The sequence below is a fragment of the Brienomyrus brachyistius genome, chromosome 11 (genome assembly GCF_023856365.1).
Source record: "Brienomyrus brachyistius isolate T26 chromosome 11, BBRACH_0.4, whole genome shotgun sequence".
In the NCBI taxonomy this organism is placed as follows: Eukaryota; Metazoa; Chordata; class Actinopteri; order Osteoglossiformes; family Mormyridae; genus Brienomyrus; species Brienomyrus brachyistius.
The window spans coordinates 25,190,650-25,211,525 of NC_064543.1; the positions used below are offsets into that span (position 1 = coordinate 25,190,650).

General features: G+C 40.8%; 1 protein-coding gene across 1 annotated transcript in view; it reads left to right on the forward strand.

The window, feature by feature from the left end:
* LOC125704237 (myotubularin-related protein 13-like) overlaps nt 1-20,876 on the forward strand; it is a 128,774-nt gene that overhangs the window by 60,405 nt on the left and 47,493 nt on the right. The window contains exons 4-11 of the mRNA XM_048969635.1: nt 4,589-4,720; nt 6,622-6,732; nt 9,568-9,673; nt 14,795-14,927; nt 15,580-15,688; nt 15,878-15,991; nt 19,047-19,124; nt 20,140-20,253. Of these exons, the coding sequence (XP_048825592.1) occupies nt 4,589-4,720; nt 6,622-6,732; nt 9,568-9,673; nt 14,795-14,927; nt 15,580-15,688; nt 15,878-15,991; nt 19,047-19,124; nt 20,140-20,253 (897 nt within the window). The remainder of the gene's footprint in view (nt 1-4,588; nt 4,721-6,621; nt 6,733-9,567; nt 9,674-14,794; nt 14,928-15,579; nt 15,689-15,877; nt 15,992-19,046; nt 19,125-20,139; nt 20,254-20,876) is intronic.

The following is a 20,876-nucleotide window of genomic DNA, read 5'->3' on the forward strand; positions in this document are numbered from 1 at the left end:
AATCTCTTCAGTTACTCACTCAGTCTGGAAACGCTAGTGGAGAACATGTACTCTATCAAAAGAGTGATGAAAAACAGTTGGGCGTTTTGAGAAGTATCCTGCATAGTTTTCCATTCACTTTTTTGAACATTTCTTTTTTGTTTACTTAGTTCAATTTCTTGGAACTTAATCCTAATGACTCAACACCAAATTTACATTTGCCAAAAGCATTTAAATTCCCAGTGGTGGACTGGGTGTATCTAGGGTGTATCCTACCTTTCAACAGCAATTTTTTCCTGGGATGGGACCTTGAACCACTGGATAATGGAAAGAAAATTTTATTTAGATTATCCATAAAGTTGAAGACGATGTGCTTAAAAATTGAGTTGCTCCATGCAGTTTGTGCTAAAGTCTGAGATCTCAATCTTGAGGCCTTTTTACAGGTTATGCCAATTGAAAACCAGAAATAGTAGAATAGTAGAGTTTTTTTTTAATTAGTCTTAATATTACCTTGCCATTCCCAGCCATTTCTTTATGATTAAGAACTGCACACACTTCAGTGAACATCTAATTTTTTTAGGAAGGTGATGTGGCCAGTGGGCAACACAGCTGACATGAACAGGGCTGACAATGAACATGTGAGATTTTTATCCTGAGGGAAGCTTAGTTATTTTAGTTGATCTTTTTTGTTTTATTGTGTGTTTTTTTTTTTTTTGCAGCCATGGAGGACTATTCTTAGATGGTGTTAGATGCCGCACCTCTTTCTTAAAGAAGCTGCACACCATTTGTATGGCAATGGATATTTATAAGTCACTGGCTGAAAATAAGAGTATTTCTTAGTGCTGTTGAATATATTATGTTCTTGACTTCCGTTGTCTTTGTGTCTTGAACGTTATTGATGGTATGAGTATGAAGTCTTCATTTAAACCTGTTCTGCAATGCCCAAAGTAGACTCTGTTACCTGTAAACGTTTGCTTCAGTGCTTTGCAGATCTTAACACAGGAAAAAATCATCAATTTATCAACTTAAGTGAATAGACTTTAATTTCCAGTTATGTATAGTTCTCCTACCTTTAATAAGCCATTTAATAAGCCAGCAGAGAAGGCCCTTGTTAAAGATGACAAATGGTCACTGAATACACTAATACTATGGCTATTGCTTTAGGTTAACAGTGGCTGCCTCTCCCACTTATTATGAACTCTCTTGTTGGTTATGTTCCCCCTCACAGTGTGTTTTATTGATTTCCTGTCTGAGAAATTGTGTGGCAGCGGTTCTGGAAAGTAGAGGCTCATTGATGTTCGAACAGTGAATGGAATGTTTTCACATTGTGGGCAGCTAAACACAAGCTTGCAGTCCACACAAGTACTGTTTATATAGCTGCATTTGAAATGATATCCATCAGCCAGAATTAGTTCAGCGATAATTAGTTAACCTCCCCTCTTAGCCTCTTACTAATATCCTGGACTGCACTGTGTCATGGATGCATTGGGACTGAATCAAGTGCTTTTTTATTCTGCTGTTAAATTAATCTGATGTGTTGCATTCATTCTGCAAGACCATTTATGGCTGTTGTTTAAATAAATCTAACTCATTTTAATATGTGCAATTACTATTGTAATCTGATTATGTTCATTAAAGGCAGATGATTGTTAAAAGTGCAGTAATTAAATATCAGCTGACATCCATCCATCCATCCATCCATCTTCTAATTTCTTATCATGGTCAGGGTCACAGGGGGCCTGAAGCCGAACCCAGGCAACATAGGGCACAGGGCAGGGACACACCCTGCATGACTGATAGTAACAGAAAAGCTGGATGATTCATTTGGGGAATTACCCTCATATCTCTGTGTCTGTGACAGTTAGCAGTGTACAGATGCATCAGTGCATCGTGATGAATAGATGACTAAGATGGCAATCCAAGTCATCGATCGGGGAAGCCAGAATCAATTTTTAGGGGTAAAATAAAGATACTTATACTTCCGGATTGTTTGCTCTCACTTTCTTGTGCTGCAGGTAAATGTACAAATGGGAGTGCCTGGACGTATATTTCTGAAATATAGGATGGCAGCGGAAGGTTCACTAATATTCATAAAGGGAACACTACTTGATGATCTTTGAGCTAAACAAATCATGATAGAGATGAAAGATTTTCGATGAATAAGATCATCCCCTGAATAATTATAATCCAATCAAATTGCCTTGGGTCCAATGATTTACACCCAAAGTAACAAAATAGATATAAATAGTTCTGGGATATTCATTTTTCAAATTTAAGTGCAACTCATTCTAAGGAATAACAGTGTCCTTAAGCCTAAAATATCAGTCTGATTCTGAAGCACCAGGCCACCTATGGCAGAAGACATTATAGGCCATACCTAGTGGACCATGGGAAGAAACGTGCCCAGCACACACAAACTCTAAACCAGTATCTCTCCATACCAGTCCTCAGAGACCCCCAGATGGTCCACATTTTACTGGACTGTCTAGCAGGAAGCTGGGAGGCAGAAAAAATGTGGACCGCCTTGGGGTCCCTGAGGACTGGGCTGGGAAACACTTCTCTAAACCCCCAACAACCCCCGGCAGTGCTGCCCAGTGAGTCACAGGTTTGCCAGGCCCCCCATTCTGCCCAGCTTTGCCCCTGGAGACCTACCACCCTTCAGAGCTTAGGTGCTGCCCTAATTTAACACGCCCGATACAGATAGTCAGGCCCTAAAGTAACATCTCCATATCCAAGCCATCTTAGCTTCAACATAAACTTTGCTAGATCTTCTGTGTCATATTTGTGTATTGGCCCATGAAAATTGGAACAGTCTCAGAAAACGTTATTAATGCTTTATTTAAATGGTTTTAGTTTTTTATTATTTTTTTATTTTATTTTATATTTTAAATAAATTTTTTTTATCATTTTGCCGATTTTGATTTTCAACTCAGCTGTTTTAGTTATGTAAAGAGAAAGTATTGCTTTTTTTCATTTTTTTTTTTATATGGTCCAAATGAAGGGTTAGTACAGTCTCTTCAGAACTCTGCACTATAATAACATCTCAGCTAAGCAGAGAACACTTCATTACATTATTTTATTAAAGCACAAAAACAAATTTAGTTTGTGTATAAACACATCTAAATTAGCTAACTTTTTTCTCAATTTTTCCATCTAGGGCTTATGATTGAAAAGAAGCTTTTTTGTGTTTGTGCTTTGAGTCGGCGGTTTGTTACACTGCAGAGCATTACATGAACTGCAGTTGTTATGCAAGATGACTTGCCTGCATAGATATGTACAGGTCCTTAAACCAAGTTGTTCCTATTCCTTGGCATCCTTCTCATGCTTTGACCTTTTACAAACCTATCCTCCTGGCCTGAATGGTTCAGCCCTCACCACCTTTAATTTTATTTCTCTTTATTAAAAAATCAGTGCCTGTATGCAATCATTTGTGTGACTGACTTTGAGCCTTTTCGCTCTCCTTTAACGCCTCTTGTGATTGGTTGCTCTGCCTTTCATCTATCATCCCAAACAATGGGTGAGGACAGACTCCTTTGAAAGCTCTCTCTCTCTTTCTGCTTTCAACTTTATTGGCAGTTAATTTTACTGTGGGGAGTTTTAAATATAAATTAATGTTGAATGTTCTTGGCAACGTTTGTTTTTGTGAAGATGATGCAGCTGCATTAAAAATTTTGGCTGCTCCGCCAACCTTTTTTATTGTTACTAATTTTAACATGCAGAATTTATTTGAATTTCATAAATCTGTATTCACTCTGTGAATTTTAGTAAGAGTATTTTTATTACGTTTAATATTTACATGCCAGATTCCATGTTGAATTATGCTAGATTAGCCTTCCAGTTAAGCAAAATCAATCTTCCAAAACTGAAAAATTTAAAGATGACATTCTTTTGCATGATAGTAACGGAAAACCGCACCAAGGCTACCATCTGTGTAACGTGGCTAATGCATTTCCCTTCTTTGCTTATTTAATTAGTTACTTTGTATCAACTTGGTTTTTCTGCCATACCCTGAAACAGAGGGAGGAAATTTAAAAATCGCTCAATGCTGCCAGAGGTGACCCACCCCCCCCCCCCCCCCCCCCCCCGACAAGGCTGGGCCTGTAACAGCTACTCAAGTGGCATGTTGAATAAGCTGGGGGGGTTGGGGGTCAGGCTGCAGTCCCTAGCCAGGAACATGGGGGCCCACGTTGGCACATCCGTTTGTTCATTTAGCCCTTTGCCGGGACCCTCTTTGCCCAGCTCTGTGGTGAACAGAGTCGGCGACTGTTGGTAAACTCATCGGTTACATCCTGGACCTGCACCAGGAAGGAAAACACTGCCGTCATTCCTGCAGCAGCTGGACCTCTGCCATCCCTTTGGGTTTGTATCAGCTTGTTCTGCTTGGAGACTCCATTATGCAAAGTGTGCTGCCACTCCAGTGTATTACAGCAAGACCTTCCCTGCTGCTGCTTTGGGCATGAGGCATTTTCAAGTCATCAAAAATCACTATTGTACTTCAAGTAGTTATACAGTGTACCAGCCACAACTTACCACGACAAATAAACAAGGTCTGAAATTAGGGAAAGGAAGGTATGATTGCTTATTAATGCCTGTTCTTTCTGTCTTTTAGGGTCTGAAGGCGGGCGAGAGAGATGGGGATGAAGATGGAGAAGAGGTGGATGGTTTGATAAAGCCTGCTCAAGTCTTTGCACCTAAAAGTCTTATTCTGGTATCCAGACTGGATTTACCAGATATATTTCGGGTAAAGTTAAAATATTGAAATTTTAAATACATAAGCCTTATATTTACAATCAACTGACTTGAACGTAGCTTTCCGGTCACTGAAAAACATTTAGTATTTTATCTGTTATTTGTTTTTCCAAAACAAAAGCAAATATCCCATTAAATGCGAGTCTGCTGTAAGATGTTGAAGGTGTCAGGGACGTAGTCGCAGGGTTTTGTATGCTGGCATAGATAGACCTGGGCATTTCTGAGCGAAAACCTTTTAGTGATCTGCCCTGAGTTGCCTGCATTTGCACTGACTAAAGGGCTGGATTATCTCCTTGACGAAGCTCTCATTCACCCTTGCCTGTCCCCAGAGACAAACCTCTCGACTCATTGCCAGTCGTTCTTTGACTTGTAACAGTACACGCACCAGACAGATATGATGAAAGCCACGTGCCAAAGACAGGGCCCCCCCCCCACCCATCTTTGTAGGACAGACTGTTTAGACCAGCTCTAGGGGATCCTGGATACAATTAGCAAATGTCATAGTCTAGATCTGCACCAAGATCTGACCTTTAGGAATTATTCTGCACTTTGCAATAGCCCAGTGCTTTGGTGGAGTCTTTTTTTGATTATAACTATTTAAACGATTAAAAATGTATTGCAAAAATGCAGTCTGAGGGTCACAAAAATTGTGTACTGTGTTTTCCCTTATGCCGCAGTTTCTTTTCATACTGCACTTAGGCGGCATGGTGGTGCAGTGGTTAGGACTGTTGCCTCACACCTCTGGGACCCGGGTTCGAGACTCCGCCTGGGTCACATGTGTGTGGAGTTTGCATGTTCTCCCCATGTCGTCGTGGGGTTTCCTCCGGGTACTCCGGTTTCCCCCCACAGTCCAAAAACATGCTGAGGCTAATTGGAGTTACTAAATTGCTCGTAGGTGTGCATGTGTGAGTGAATGGTGTGTGAGTGTGCCCTGCAATGGGCTGGCTCCCCATCCTGAGTTGTTCCCTGCCTCGTGCCCATTGCTTCCGAGATAGGCTCCAGACCCCCCGCGACCCAGTATAATAAGCAGTTTGGAAAATGGATAGACATAATCTTGGAAGGTGTCATAATCATAACGAATCAGATTGTAGAGGGGGCGGGACCAAGCAATCAGATGTCTTGGTCCCATCTCCTCTAGTTGCTAACACCCGCCTCCCCTACAATCTGATTGGTTCCCTCTCTGAACCAGTTATTTTTCGTTCTGTCCTCAGAACATTTTTCTAAAAGTAAATCTGCCATGAGCGGGATGGAAAATTGAGGAAAACCCTGCTGTGACGCTGTGAGCCAGACGGAAAAGGTCTGCTCGATGTGTTTGCTGACAGGAAACTCTGTTGGAGGCTCATATTAAGTTACATTATGCCAACATCTCAAGTCTGCTTGCCAAAATGGCATGACTTACATCAGATCAGCATTCAAAAGCAATATGGTTAAAACATTTTTTTCTTTCGTTTCTAAATCTGTGTAATTACAGATTTTTATGTCACTCATAACACTAATGCCTGAAATTGCATTGTGACTATTACCTCAGATTTGCTGTATTGGTTTATGATGGATGGATTCGCATGTACATTGTTGTACTAACCCCTTGATGACTCCTATCTGTTAAGACCAAAAAATCCATCAGCATGTCTGCTGCTTAATGATCTTAGATCCGGTTTTTTGTATTTTCACTAATAGCAGATTTAGATAAAAACATATCAAGCATTGTTAAGCAGCCGTGTTGTATGCATTAGTGCGAAAAGCACTTGATTTTGTAAAATGTATTTATTTTTCTACCTTGTCAGCTTTTACTGACTCCTGTTCTGAGTTTGCGTCAATAGTCAAATTTTGCTTTTGACGTTGTGGTTGGTTTGTGGTTGAGTATTCATGCTAAGTCTTGCCCATGCCTTGCAGGGCTGCCTGGGTCTGATTTACACGGTATACATAGACAATCTCAGCTTCCCGCTGGAAAGCCTGGTGGCCAACCTGCTTACCTGCATCGTGCCGCTGGCTGGAGGATCTCAGGTGAGGCCAAACAAAGACGTTCGCAAATTCTTCTGGTGTGTCCTAAGAAGTAAGGTCCAGAATTCAACTTCAGGTGACTCCATCTAGCGTGAATTTGTTTACTGGATTTTCTCAATTTATGTAAATGAAGGATTAAGGGTTCAGAAATGAAAAGGAATAAATGTTTTCTTAAATGTACACATTTTCTTTTCATATTTCCTGTTTGACGAGTTTATTTTATAGGAATCCACAAATAAATGACAATTTTGAGCTTCATAATCATCATTTTTCTGTCACTATTCCTGGTGTGAGCTTGCTGTGAAAGTCAGATTATACCATGTTTTCCTTGGCCACACACTCTTGGTCTTTCTGGGGAATCCCTAGACGTTCCCAAGCGAGCTAGGAGATGTAACCCATCCAACGTGTCCTGGGTCTTTGCTGTGTCCTCCACAATTTGGGATGTGCCTAGAGCAGCTCCCTAAGGTGCCCGAGCCTCTCACCTTCATCTGATGAGGTCCCTCTGGATGCCTGAACTCCTCATCTTGTCATGGAGAGTGAGTGTGCAGCCCTGTGGAGAATCTTCATTCCAGCCACTCGCACTTGTGACTGACTTACACCCTGCTTTACTAGTGCTTTACTCAGCCGAGCCCTGAGACTGTGAGGTACTGCTCCCCATCCCTATTACCTCACATACAGCAGTGACTCATTCCACACACCCCCCCCCCCACCCCCCCAACCAAGATGTTTGTTCCTTATTCCTTAACTTCCATGAAATCTGTCAAAATCCCAAAGGGAGTGGTGACTGTCAGAGTTTGCAGGTGCGGACGGGCAGGAAGGAGGCAGAGAAGTACAAAGCAGGGAGGCAGAATACAGGGAAAACTAGGGTTTTATTAGGGGGAAGACGGCTAAGGGCAGAACAGGACATAACAACAGCACTAACATCAATGACGGACATCGGACAGGGCAAGACGTGGACTGATATCGACAAAAGACATGGCGAAATAACAAGGTACAGCTGGGCATGATTGGGGAAGCGCGTGGATAATCAGGGGGCGTGGCACACATGAGGATCGTACGAGCCGGGCATGACAGAGACAAAATGCATCATTAATGGAGGCCAACACCTCTCTAAATGGCTTTGATTTTGATTTTAGTTCTTACTGTTTTCACACTGGGACCACATAGCCAACAGTAGCAACCCTGGTACCCCATCTTCCTGCGGTAACTCCAACAGGATCCGCCAAGGTGGCCATATGCTTTCTCCAAATCCACAAAGCACATGTAGACCACGTTAGCATATTCCCACAAAGCCACACAAAGCTGTGCCAGCTGTGCAAGACAATGTCGATCTGCTGCCCCACTGCTGGACTGGACTTTGCATTGTTCCTCCAAAATCCTAAATGTGACCATCTGGTGGAGTCTGTTCTCTGGAAGCCTGGAATAGACGTTCGCATGGAGACTGAGAATTGCGATCCTCCACATTTAGAACTCAACCTTTTAGTCCCCCTTTTTGCCAGTCCAGAGGAACTTTGCCTGCCTTCCATACAACATTAAAAGGGCATATTAAACACATCACCCCAACAGCTTCCAGTGCTCTCATCATCCCTGGATGGATTTTATGCAGTCTTTCCTTCCCAGAAGCTTCTGACCACCATGGCAATTTCAGCTGCAGGGGTAGAAACTTCTGGTAGAGTCTGTCAGTACCTTCTGAAAGGAAGCCATATTCACTGGGTTAAGAGATTTCACAAGCTCTTCTTTCCATAGCTCATCTCGATTGTTCTGGGCCATCTGGCCTCCTCATCTGTCAAATCACCAAGTGGTGATCACATAATAGCTCTGCCTGTCTCTTCTCTTCAAAGTCCAAAACACAGCCTCTAATCAGATGAGACAGCTCTAAAGACCTTTGGGTATGCTGCTCTGGTACCATGTACACTTATGAGCATCCTTGTATTCAGACTTCTTCCCATAGATTGTTTCTGGCTTACGCAGAAATCCAATTACAACTCGCCACTTGTTGAGATCCAGGAGGCTTTCCCAGAAGCTTGGATGCTCCAGATTACTGTCCATTGTCAAGATCTAACCCATCTGGTCCTTTTTGCTCATGCCTGCCGCTCAGATGGCTACATCTGACATCACCCTTTCACCATGACACCATAGTTAGCAAACAAGATGGCTCCACACTGCCTTTTCAGGCTGAGTCCAGCTGGGTTATGTGGATGGCTTTTATGGTTGAGACACAGCTGGAAAACGCCGCCCCTAGCACTGGCTCCGTTAGTGGGTCTCGGTAACCCTATTGGATTTTTTATTTGGCCTCTCCCTATTCACCAAGGGAGGCCCCACCAAGAACTCACTCTCCATATGACATAGCTCTCTGGATCATTAAGGCATGCTAACCTCTCCGCCACACTAAGATTTTGATTTTTTGGAGAGGTGCAACTGATTACACTTGCAATTTTAAGACCATTTGCAAAAATTTGGCAGTACGATTTTTATTCCCGTAAGGCACAATTGACTTAATTTAGAATTGTTATACTGAAAAGCAGACTTGATATGTTCTTTCTGTATTATTCTGTGATCACAGCATTCTTGCCTGGACTCATGCTCTTCATTCCCCCTGAATGGGAAGCAAAGAAAGGTTATTGGTTTGGGTACAGTACAGTTGGTGGCACAATGTGAAACTAGATTAATTAAATGACATTTCCTTGCTTCTTGTTGCTGTACATCAATAACAGTATCTCTAATATACCAAAGCATTGATTACCTTTTAACGGACTTTTGGGATCAGGGAAGAACTCAGCAGTTGAGGTTTTCTGTGGTTTGGCCTGTTTGTAGTTTTTATTTTTTTCTCCACGGCAGAAGCTCTTCTCACTAGGAGCAGGTGACCGGCAGGTGATCCAGATTCCTCTGAACCGAAACCTTCCTGTGACCTTTAAAAGTGTGGCTCTCCTTTTCCAGCAACTAGGTTAGTATGAATGTGTTCGCTGTCCTTTAGCTTTTATTTTTTTACATGCAATTTAATATGGACTCTTGCCAGTATTCAGAAAGACATACCACTGCAATAACATGTACTCTTCGAATGGGCTTAAGTTCAGCACATAATGTGCTTCATTAGAGCATGATAAAGAGTTAAATATTATTACTGATAGCATGTCTATCATCAGTTTGACAAAATATAGAATTTCATCATGTGCCTTTGCAAGCATGACATAATAGTGTCTTGTGTCGTCTGTCTAGATGCCTCCTGAAATTGTCATGAAGTCATGATATTCATAATGTTTGAACAATTAGTCAAAAGCTGCTTTACAGTAATCAAGCCCCCATAGTGTTGGTTAAATATGCCAGAAAAACAAGTTTTATGCACATTGGCAACAAAGGTTAATACATTTTTCAACCAAAACTACTTTAGTGGATTTATATTTGAAGAATTCAGCAATATTTTGGAGATTTTAAAAGGCCATCGGATATTTAAGTGACAATAAAAGCAGGTGCAGGTCAATTAATTTTGAGAAGTTATTAGATGATTTGCTTACAAGATCATTAGTCACCTCATTCTATTATTCGTGCATTTAAAAATGCATTTATTAGTACAAATTTAGTTAAGAAAGTTAGAAACCTTGGGTCACAGCCCTTTGTACTTAGTGGTATCCCTAGTGTTTCTGAATACCTTATCACTTATATTTCTTTGACATCAATTGCAATCCTTTTTGAAACATGAGCCTGCATCACTTGCATCATGCAAATAGCTGCTTAATTGGCAAAGTTTTTCATAGCATAGAAGAGGAAAATGACAGGACTTAACCATTAAACCAGATTGTTGCTTCATTTGGGGAGCATTATGCATTCTTCTAAATTTGTAAATCTTTAAATTAGGTTTCTCTGGAGGAAAGTGTTCCTGAAGGGGTCCAGTACTGTGGCCGTAATTTTTCTTGAATTTTCCTCTATCGCATTACACAACTAAAGTAGCGCATGGATAATTTGATCCTGGTTAGTAAGCCTTGTGGATCTGGCTTTCCAGCAATATGTGCGCTGAGCGATCCATATCGACCCGGCCCGGCCCAGAGTCGGCTCTGAGCCCAGAAGACGATATTCTCTGGTTCTTTACAGTCTCCAGTCTTGCATTGTTCTGCTAATGAACAACACATTTATCAAAGAATGTGTCCTGTCCAAAGGCCAGATTTCTGAAAATTCTTACTTCCGTCCACATACCTAATCAATTATGAAGCTGTCCTGGGAAATTATGTAATTCACAGATATGGTTTTTTGCAGTTTTTGAAATCTAATTATAGAATGTTGAGTGAAAGGCTAATGCAGTAGATTTCTGTATATGTATACTGTTAAAAAAAATCATGATGTATTTTCATTTATCCTAATATAAATACTAGTATTTCAAAGGTGATTTGCTTTCACTAAGTTTGTTTATTTAATAACTAAATTTTGGTTGAATATCTAGCACTAACCTGAATCAATCTAACGACTCTTCCTTAGTAACATTACTAGGATGTTTATTCTCACCATCACCATCTGTGAAGATACATCTCTGTAGATCATAGTTGCTCCCAGTTGCTGTCTCCTTATTATTTGGTCATTTCACTTCATGACATTCTCTTCTGATTGTTATAGTGCAATATTAATAATGGTCCATAAAGGAGGACACTATGCAGAATGTTGCATGCTTTCCTAACTGTAGCTTCTTTATGACCTACGATGAAACACTTTAGCCTTGTTGTTATGCAAATGGTGACAGTGTCATTGTCCTTGATGGACACACTGAGGTTCCTCTTTTCTCTCATGATTTTCAGTTTTGGTTTTGAGCTATAAATGGGAATTACAGCTATGGTATTTTTATTGGTATTATTATTTAAAATGTATTTATTGTAAAACAAAATCCTGCTTTACTCACTTGTACTTAAGCACGTGTTTCTTCCTTATCCTGTGTGCTGGTATAAACAAATTGATTCTCACTAGGAGCCCTGATTTTTTTGGTCTGCCCTGAATTGTTGGTGAACATCAACAATCCACCTTCCCATGGATCTCAGGGTTAGAGAGGGTTTATATAATTCCAGATGATTATTGGGAATTGTGTGAAACTGCAAATTACTTGCTGTCACCTCAGGGCACGTGAGCCACATGCTAGAAACAGCAAAAAAAAAAAAAACACAATTTTGTGTAAATTCCTGTTAACAGGTTTGCCATTCCCGTGTATGTTTCCACAATTAGTTGCTTTGTTAAACAACACAAACACATTAACTTTCCCGCTGAAGTTTTTTTGCTGCGGTACTGGAATAGGCAGCTTTTTGCATTACAGGTTCACGTCCTTAACTGTGTTGTTACCTGCTGCCCTATTTGTCAAGAAACTTCTTGACCTGTGGTTTTCCTCCCGTTCCTTATATAGAACAGCGGCAACAAACTTTTCTGAGTTGAAGGGCAAACCATCTGAAATCCAGCTGATGTTTACAAATACTTGCATTATAAATAACTTCTAGTTTTTTTCTTGCTGTTCAACAGGAACAGTGACGATATAGATACCTGTGATCTGTTTTCCGTAATGTCCTATCCGATGTGAGGTCGTAGCATGAGTAATGCCTGTACTTAATGAAAATGCGTGTTTGTAAGGGTGTCTGTGAGTGTATTATATATGCCACATATATGTGATACGAAAATTGCACTGGATAAGCAAAATAATAAGATATTTTTCTGTTTTGGGGGTGCATTATGGTGTGGAGACACATCATACTAGCTAATCAGGTGAGAACTTCTTCGAAAGGAATTTCTGAGACATGGGGGGGGGGGGGGGGGGGAGCAGCACGTGTCCCACCCACGCGAAGCACCTGACACTGAAAGTCATAGCAGAAAAATTTCCTGTGTGTGTGTCACACTGAGCAGGAAGAGCAGCCCCTAGGGGAGTAGCAGGAGTGAGGAATAACAGCCCGGGTGATTTCTGCTCTGCCGCCGTCTGTCCTCATTGTGGGGCTGGAAATGTGTACAGATAAGTAAACAGCTCAAGGTCAGAAAAGAAATACAGCTAAATTTCTTGGAGATCTCCATGAACCCATCGCCTCCATGCTGAGTGCTGGAACGGCCAGTACATTACACATCACGTTGTCTGTATTTATCAAATAACTGCATTCTCCATCAGTTGCATGGCAGCAGTAAGACACAATAGAACAAGTGCATGGAGTCCTACTTAATTATTACCAAACTTGGGATATTTCTTTAGGCACATCATGGCCTTACTATGGGTTTATGGAGTTCTGTGCATTTACTAAATAAGCTAGATGAAGGTCGAGTTGCCTTTCCTTATATTACGCAGGACATGTGCCATCTGAATGCTCAATATTATGTTCCTGTTTACTGGTGAACCGATTAAAAGATATTTATGTCAGCACTTCTTTTCTAACGTGATTAATGATTCCAGTGATAGTGTGATAGCGAAGAATAACAGGAACTGTAAACTTGAAATCTGTCAGAATGGAATTTTCTGAGGATGCGATCCAATGCAACATTTTGAACGTTTTTTTAAATTATTTTTATTTTTTACATTGTTATTTGTCATCTGTGACTCTGTGCCTGGTTTGGGGATTTCAGACGCACTTGTACTGTGTCAGGACTTCATGTGTTCTCTGTGTTGCACAGGCCAGGATGGGTTTCCCAGTGGGTTTCCGTATTGATCATGCTGAAGTTAGATCCATTAATGTATGTAGTGTGTGTATGTGTATGTGCCCTGTGATGGACTGGTATCCCATCCTGGGTGAGTCCCTGTCTTGTTCCATACACTGCCTTAGACAGCCTCCAGGTCCCCGCTGCCCTGTACAGGATAAGGCAAATGGAAGGATTATTATTTGCTGTGAATGCTGTATATACTGTGCATGCATTACAAACATTAGTGGCACGGTGGCCCATCTGATACTTTGCCCTCCCAGTCAGGTTATGATTTCTGGCTCTGCTCTGGATACATTGCAGTTGATTTTTTAGTTAACAGACCTGGCAATGCTGGAGTCTGGAGTAGGCTGGTCGCAGTACCATAAATTTAGTAGTTCATAGCAATACCAGTGAAATTCCACAATTCTTGATAATTCAATACTACAGCAAAAATAAAAAGAAAACAATTAATTACATGTACTTCAACATACACTCCTTTATTTAAAAAAAACATTTGAACATTTCAAAAAGCAACAAGAGTAGCCTTCATGTTTTTAAAAAACTATACTGCGCTTATAATACAAACAGTCAGCTTTTCATGCCACAGCATTATAATTACAATACCCAGGAGAGACATGGGGAAAATATGGAAATAATAAATAGAAAACAGGAAAATCTAAGGCAACAAAGTCATCGTGTCACCAGTGGGAATGAGCGTAAATGTAACTTTGAAATAATGTCCTCAGGAGGTCACCAGGTTAAGCAAAATGTTTTCAATAACAAACCACAAAATCATTTATGGCAGTGTAAAAATTTTACAGTGTAGATATTTTTTCAATCTGCATATGTACCAATTTTAGAGATCAGTTTGTAATCTGTGAACATTTCATGACTGTCAGGATTTGAACTAGACATGTTCATGGAAGTGTTACAAGTTGTTCAAGAGTAATAAGCAGTTAATTTCAGGTATGTCCTATTTAAAAAAAAAAGAAAAAATTTTAATGGGGTGGGGGGGGTGCGCTTCAGAGGGGGACTAAAACGCTTTTAGGCGTATAAGATGCTCCCATCTGGTCTGGCAGAGATGCGTCCCTGGTAACAATATTGCAGAACAGGGCTGACCAGAATTTTGGCATCGGCTTGGTACTGAAATATCGGTGCTTGTGACGTCCCCACACAGGAGACATAAAAGTAGACTGATGTCATGAAATCACATCGTCACAGCTGTCTGAATGTCCCTTTGTATAATTTACACTGATTTCAGTATCAATATCACCTCCATAATGTTGGGTAATGTTGCCAGTCTCTCCAAAATTGAATCATCTTATAGTGAAACTGGGTATTCTTGGGGATTCATGATTGATTCAAGATATACAGGTAGGATGTTAGGATTTACTTGCTTTTTAAGCAAATGTAAATTGTTTTTTTCTGATGTTTACCGTTTTAGGGATCCAGAATGTCCTCAGCCTCTTCTGCGCAGTGCTGACAGAGCACAAGGTTTTGTTCCATTCCACCAGCTACCAGAGACTGGGCGATGCTTGTCGTGCCCTCGAGTCGCTTATGTTCCCGCTGAAGTACAGGTGAGGTTTTCCTCTCGTTAAGGAAGTAAAACTTTAGCTGGCCTCTCAGGGCTGGTGTGCGCTTTTATTTTAGAGCTGCAGAATGCAGGTATTTGGTGAGTTTTTTCCATGGTGTTTGATCATCAAACCCAAACCCAGAGAAGTCTTCGCTGATGAGACACAGCGGAACCTCTTGTCACTTGTAGAGTTTGACCTGTATTCCTCACGTTCCAGTGCTCCCTCAGTTTTACCGTTTGGTTTCTGTTTTTGGTTGTTTCACTTTAAAGGGCCTTAAGGGAATTTTATGTGCAAGTATTTTGTGAGTACTTTTGTCATATCTTTCCAGTGTGAGGTGCCTCTCTTTAACCCTGTGGAACCCTCTACCTCCCAAAATATGATAGGCTTGACACAGCATGATGTCACATACATACGCCTTCAGTTTTACACTTCTTTTTGTCTGCATAGAGTAGCAGTTGTAGTTTGTCCATACCATTGAAATTACCATGTTTGTGAAGAATCTGTCCGTTCACTAATCAGATAGTGTTTACCTGTCTAAGAAGATGCTTTTATTAACATGATTCTAATGTAGATATTTTTTTGTTTTGGAATTCCTTAAGTCTTTATTGAATGCTGAGTCATAACTGTTCCTCCTCTCTTTCTTTCTGGATCCCAGTTACCCATACATTCCCATCCTGCCGTCACGCTTACTGGAGGTCCTGAGTTCTCCGACACCTTTCATTATAGGTGTTCACTCCGTCTTCCAGAGTGACATAGAGGACCTGGTGAGCTTAGCACCCTCTGTGCATCTTGTGCCCCGATACACTTGGCTCAGGAATCCATGTAATTGCTTTTACGGTCACTAAGTAGATTCAGGAGCATTCATGGACTTTGACAGAGGTGTTAATTTGTGAGCTTTAAGCGCAGCTGCGTGTGAGGGGTCAGTCTGCTGGTTATGCCTGTTCTCTGCGCAGCTGGATGTCATCATCGCTGACCTAGATGGCGGGACAATAAAAATCCCGGAATGCATCCACCTTTCCCATCTGCCGGAGCCGCTGCTGCAGCAGACCTGCAGCGCCCTGTCTACGGTGAGTCCTGCAAGCTGCATTGACGTGTGTTCATGGGCAATGCTTGATGCCCCATTACCATCATCACAAGTGACCAATTTGATTTTTTTCTGCTCATGAGCAGGTTACTTAATTTTTGAGAAGCTGGTTAACTCACCCAGGGAGACTACATTGTTCCATTGTGGTGTTACTGTGTGATTACCTGGTTGTTGGTGGATAGTAATTCACTGTTTTTCATTCTGCTCTGCCCTTCAAGAGAGCAGTCATGTGATTACATAAGAACATAAGTTTACAAACTTTACAAACAAGAGGAGGCCATTCGGCCCATCAAGCTCGTTTGGGGAGAACTTAACTAATAGCTCAGAGTTGTTAAAATCTTATCTAGCTCTGATTTAAAGGAACCCAGGGTTGTAGCTTGCACTAAGATTATTAATCTTGGGTCAGGCTTCTGTTAACTTGTCTAAAAGTGTGTATTTTTTCCTTATATATGTTCAAAATTTTATTTGGGGAGATTTTAATTTTACTCTTCAGTCATGCTTGGAATTTTTTTTTTAAAGATCAAAGTCTTGAGTATTAAACTTTGTAATGGGACAACCTCCCATTGTTGTAATTTCATTACAACATAAAATTTCATTTTATCTTAAATAGCATTTTTTTTTTTGCCGCTTAGAGCTTACGTTTTGTCAATTGCACAAAAATGTATAATACTGTGGAAATTGTTTATAGTAATCACGTGTGTCTGGGTGAAATTGATCACTATAAGCAGATGAACGTTATAACCTGTGTTTTTGTTCTTTATGTCTCCGTGAGATTATCATCTAATTGATATATGTATATTTATTATATAGATACAAGGTAACAAAATGAACACCGTAACTACTTAATTTTATTGATGATTTCAAATACAGTATAGCTGCTTCAAACGCTTTTCAAATTACAGTATACTGTACAAATTAAATTATAATACGGTATAGTACTGTACATAAATATTCAGTTCAATTCAAATTTATTTATACAGTGCATTTTCACAGCGTTATATTGTCTCAAACCGCTTATTGTAGTTTTGATGCTGCATGTCAGTGGCTCGTTTTTGGGCCTTATCGTAAGCTTTTATGAGTCTATATTTGTCATTGAGAGAAAATTACTTTCATTTTCCCGTCATGTTTTCTGTGCATGCAGCATTAGCCACAGGTTGCTAGCCAGAAGCAGACAGACAGAAGCAGGCAAAGTAGGCTTATCAAAGTTAAAAAAAAAATCCCCTGAGTTTTATTTTTTTGCATATATTGCCATGTTTAAAAAGACCCAAGATGAACACTGTAAGCGTACTACTTGATTATTATAAGTGAGTTATTTAAACAGTATTTGTACAGGAATTATTCTGTCCCAAGCTTTTTGATCCATATAAGCAGTTGATCATTATAACCATGATCACTGTATTATAAAACACAGTTATAAAACAAATAACTGAATTTTTAATTGACATAAACTCATTTAAAACATTAAATGAAATCATTTTCTAAGATTAAGTAATTCTGAGCATAATGGAAAGAAATCCATCTGATGGAGCTGACATATAAAACAGCAATTCTCAACCTATGGGGGAGGCAGTGCTGGAAATGTAAGCATTTAAAAACCAGCAAGCTCCTATGCTGATCCTGTCACGATCCTGGGCGTGCGAAGCAGCGATCGTGAGGGTAGGCGGGCAAGGAACAGGCAAACGGGTCGAAGTCAGGGCAAAACTGGGGGTTTATTACGGGAACAGGGAACATCAGACAGGAAGGAACCTCACCAAACCACATCTAACCACAATGACGGACCGGGAAAACAGGGCAGACCAGGACTTAAATACACCAAGACTAATCAAAGGAATCGGACAAAGCTGGAGACGATCAGGGAAGCACACGTGGGTAATCAGGGGGCGTGGCACACACGAGGAGCGGACGAGCCGGGCATGACAGATCCACAATCAGATTTCATTTTTATTACATCAAAACCTTTAAAATATCTGACAGAGTTGACATCTAACAAAGTTATTTTATTTCACAGCATAGCCTTGCTGAGTATCCATTTATTTTTTTTAAAGTTGGTAATGCTGATCAAAATAATATGCATTTTTAAACCATAATTTTTATATGGTTTTGATTTAGAAGGGTTACGGAGTTGACCAGTTATGGTTGAGACATACCTGAAAAATAGAGAGCTTACCGGTGCTTCAACAGTATTCCCTTTTCTGAAATCAGGAAGTGAGGCAGGGGTCCTTAAGATATAGCTGATTCTTTTTATCCCTGATTAAATTATGTTTTTTGTATACATCTGATGGAGCTGACAAAAACCCAGGACACAACTTTCAAGGAGTAACATTTTCATAAAAATATACATTTTAAAACGAAGATGATTACAATAGTAAAATGTTACACCTATACCATCAGTGGTTATTGTTACTTTTATATTTTGAAGGCTTTTAACACATTTTTAACTGTTTGAAGTCATCAATTCTTGTCTGAGACGAGGATATTTTAGAAGGTATGGTAAGGGGCGTGCACCTGAGTGCAGCCATGTGGCAGGCGATACCCCAGCACCACACTAGTCCGAATGGACCAGTGTGAGGTTTTTTTCCGGTGGCTATAGTGCCAATCCTGCCACCAACCCCCAAGTTATTCCCTGTAAGTTGGAGGACCTCCTTACAGGGCTGGATGTAGATTAATCATACCCAGGATGAAGCAATTGCAGGTTAAGGGCCTTGCTGACAGGCCCAAAGGAGTAGAATTACTCTGGGCGTTCATGGGATTTGAACCAGCAACATTCCAGTTGCTGGCAAGGCAGATCAATAATTATGCAAATCTTATTCACTTCAAACATATAAATATTTTAAATATATAATTTCACCAAAAATGTCAATTAGTATGTATATATGTAATATTTTTAAATGTTTTTTGGTACGATGTGATTTGGCCCAATTCTGGCCCAATTTTATTCAGCATGTTTGACACACAATCATTACAGCTCATATAGGGAATGTTATATGGCATTAAAATGTGTCACAGAATAATCAGCTGATCAGGGTTTCTTTTTTAAGGTTTTACATCCTGACCTTGAGGTGGCCGATGATGCTTTCCCTCCCAGTCATGTGGCCTCTCCCAACATAAAACACCTGGTAAGAACATGTCAGAAGCCTAACGTGTACCTTACGGAAAGGATGAGGATCTAACACAGACCATCAGTAGCATGAATTTATACTCTATAGATACAAAATATATTTCATGTCGTTTCTTACGTTTATTTTTATTTTTAGATTATGTTTATTTGACAGTTTTTTTTTCAATCACTGTATACTGATTTTATATATTCGTAATTATACTGCTACAGATTTTAATGAAATGATCAAATTTACCAGGGTACAGTTCCATCTATAACATAAAGTGTGTTTTTGAGCACTGCTGTATTGTCATACTGTAGAAATGTTCAGGGATTGGTCAGCCAGCTCATGGTCATATTTATTTTCGGTTTCGGATTTTCGTTTATCCGCTAATTAAATTAGCTAGACATGCGGTTTGTCAGCCCCGCTAATGCAAAAACACCTTCCTGTGCCTGTCTGTGTTTGCCCTTGTCTGCCCACGTCTATCTGTGTCTGTCTGCATCTTCCCTTATCGGTCCATGCTTGTGCATATCTGCCCTCGTCTGCCTACACCTGTCCGCGTTTGTCTGTATCTGCCCTCATTTATCCATGCCTGTCCGTGTCTGCCTGTGTCTGCCCTCGTTTGTCCGTGTTTGCCTGTGTCTGCCTTTGTCTGTATGTGTCTGCCCTCGTTTGTTCATGCCTGTCTGTGTTTGTCCGTGTCTGTCTGTGTCTGCCCTAGTTTGTCCATGCTTGTCTGTGTCTGCCTGTGTCTGCTCTTGTCTGTCGGTGCGCATCCATGCTTGTCTGCATTTGTCCATGCCTGTCCACATCTGCCTGCGTCTGTCAGGGTCTGCCCTTGTCTGTCTGTGCCTGTCCGCGTCTGCACTCGTCTGCCCCCATCTGTCTTTGTCTGCCCATGCCTGTCTGCGTCTGCCCTCGTCTACCTGTGCCAGTCTGTATCTGCCCTTCTCTGCCTGGACCTGTCTGCATCTGCTTGCGTCTGTCCACATCTGTTCCCTTCTGTCTAACTGTGTCTGTCCATGTCCGGCAGGATAAGGATGTTCGGGCCGTGTTCCTCTGGCTCTTCGCACAGCTCTTCCAGGGATACCGGTCCTGCCTGCAGCTGATCCGCATCCACTCAGAGCCGGTCATACAGTTCCATAAGGTGGGATGCCACACGTAACCCCTCCCCGCCCCCCCCCCAGCCAGGAATTTGCTTGTCAGTGTCTCTGGTGACCTCTCACGGGGCCTTTCGCTCCATTTCCCCTCGAACTCCTTGCCCTGCACCCAGCTTCCATTACAGCCCAGGAATTTAGCACATTTCCGCCTGTCAGCATTAGCATATTGTGCGGTATCCTTTACAGTGGAGACCTTAAATGTTTAAGGGGAAAGGGCAATAAAAAATTCACGTTTGCATATAATATGCTGATTACATTTAGACCTTTTAATTTCTGAATGATATACCGGTGTTACGTGTGCGGATATGAATCATATTACAATTCAAAAAGTTATTTTGTAATTGTCATTTTTACACTGTTAAATTATAATATAATTTAAGCCTTACCTTATTGTTCAAAATCAAGTAAGGGTGCTTTTCTACCGCACAAAATACAGTACTTTCGGTACTTTCGCTTTTCCATTGACTTCCGGTTGAGTACCAGTACCGAAAGTGCCAAACTAGCTGGGGTGCTTCTTTGGTACTTTGGTACTTTTGGGTGGGACTGGCAAACGTATTTGCTGTTGATTGGTTATGCAAATAGCCTGCCGCTGAAACACAAAATACAACCG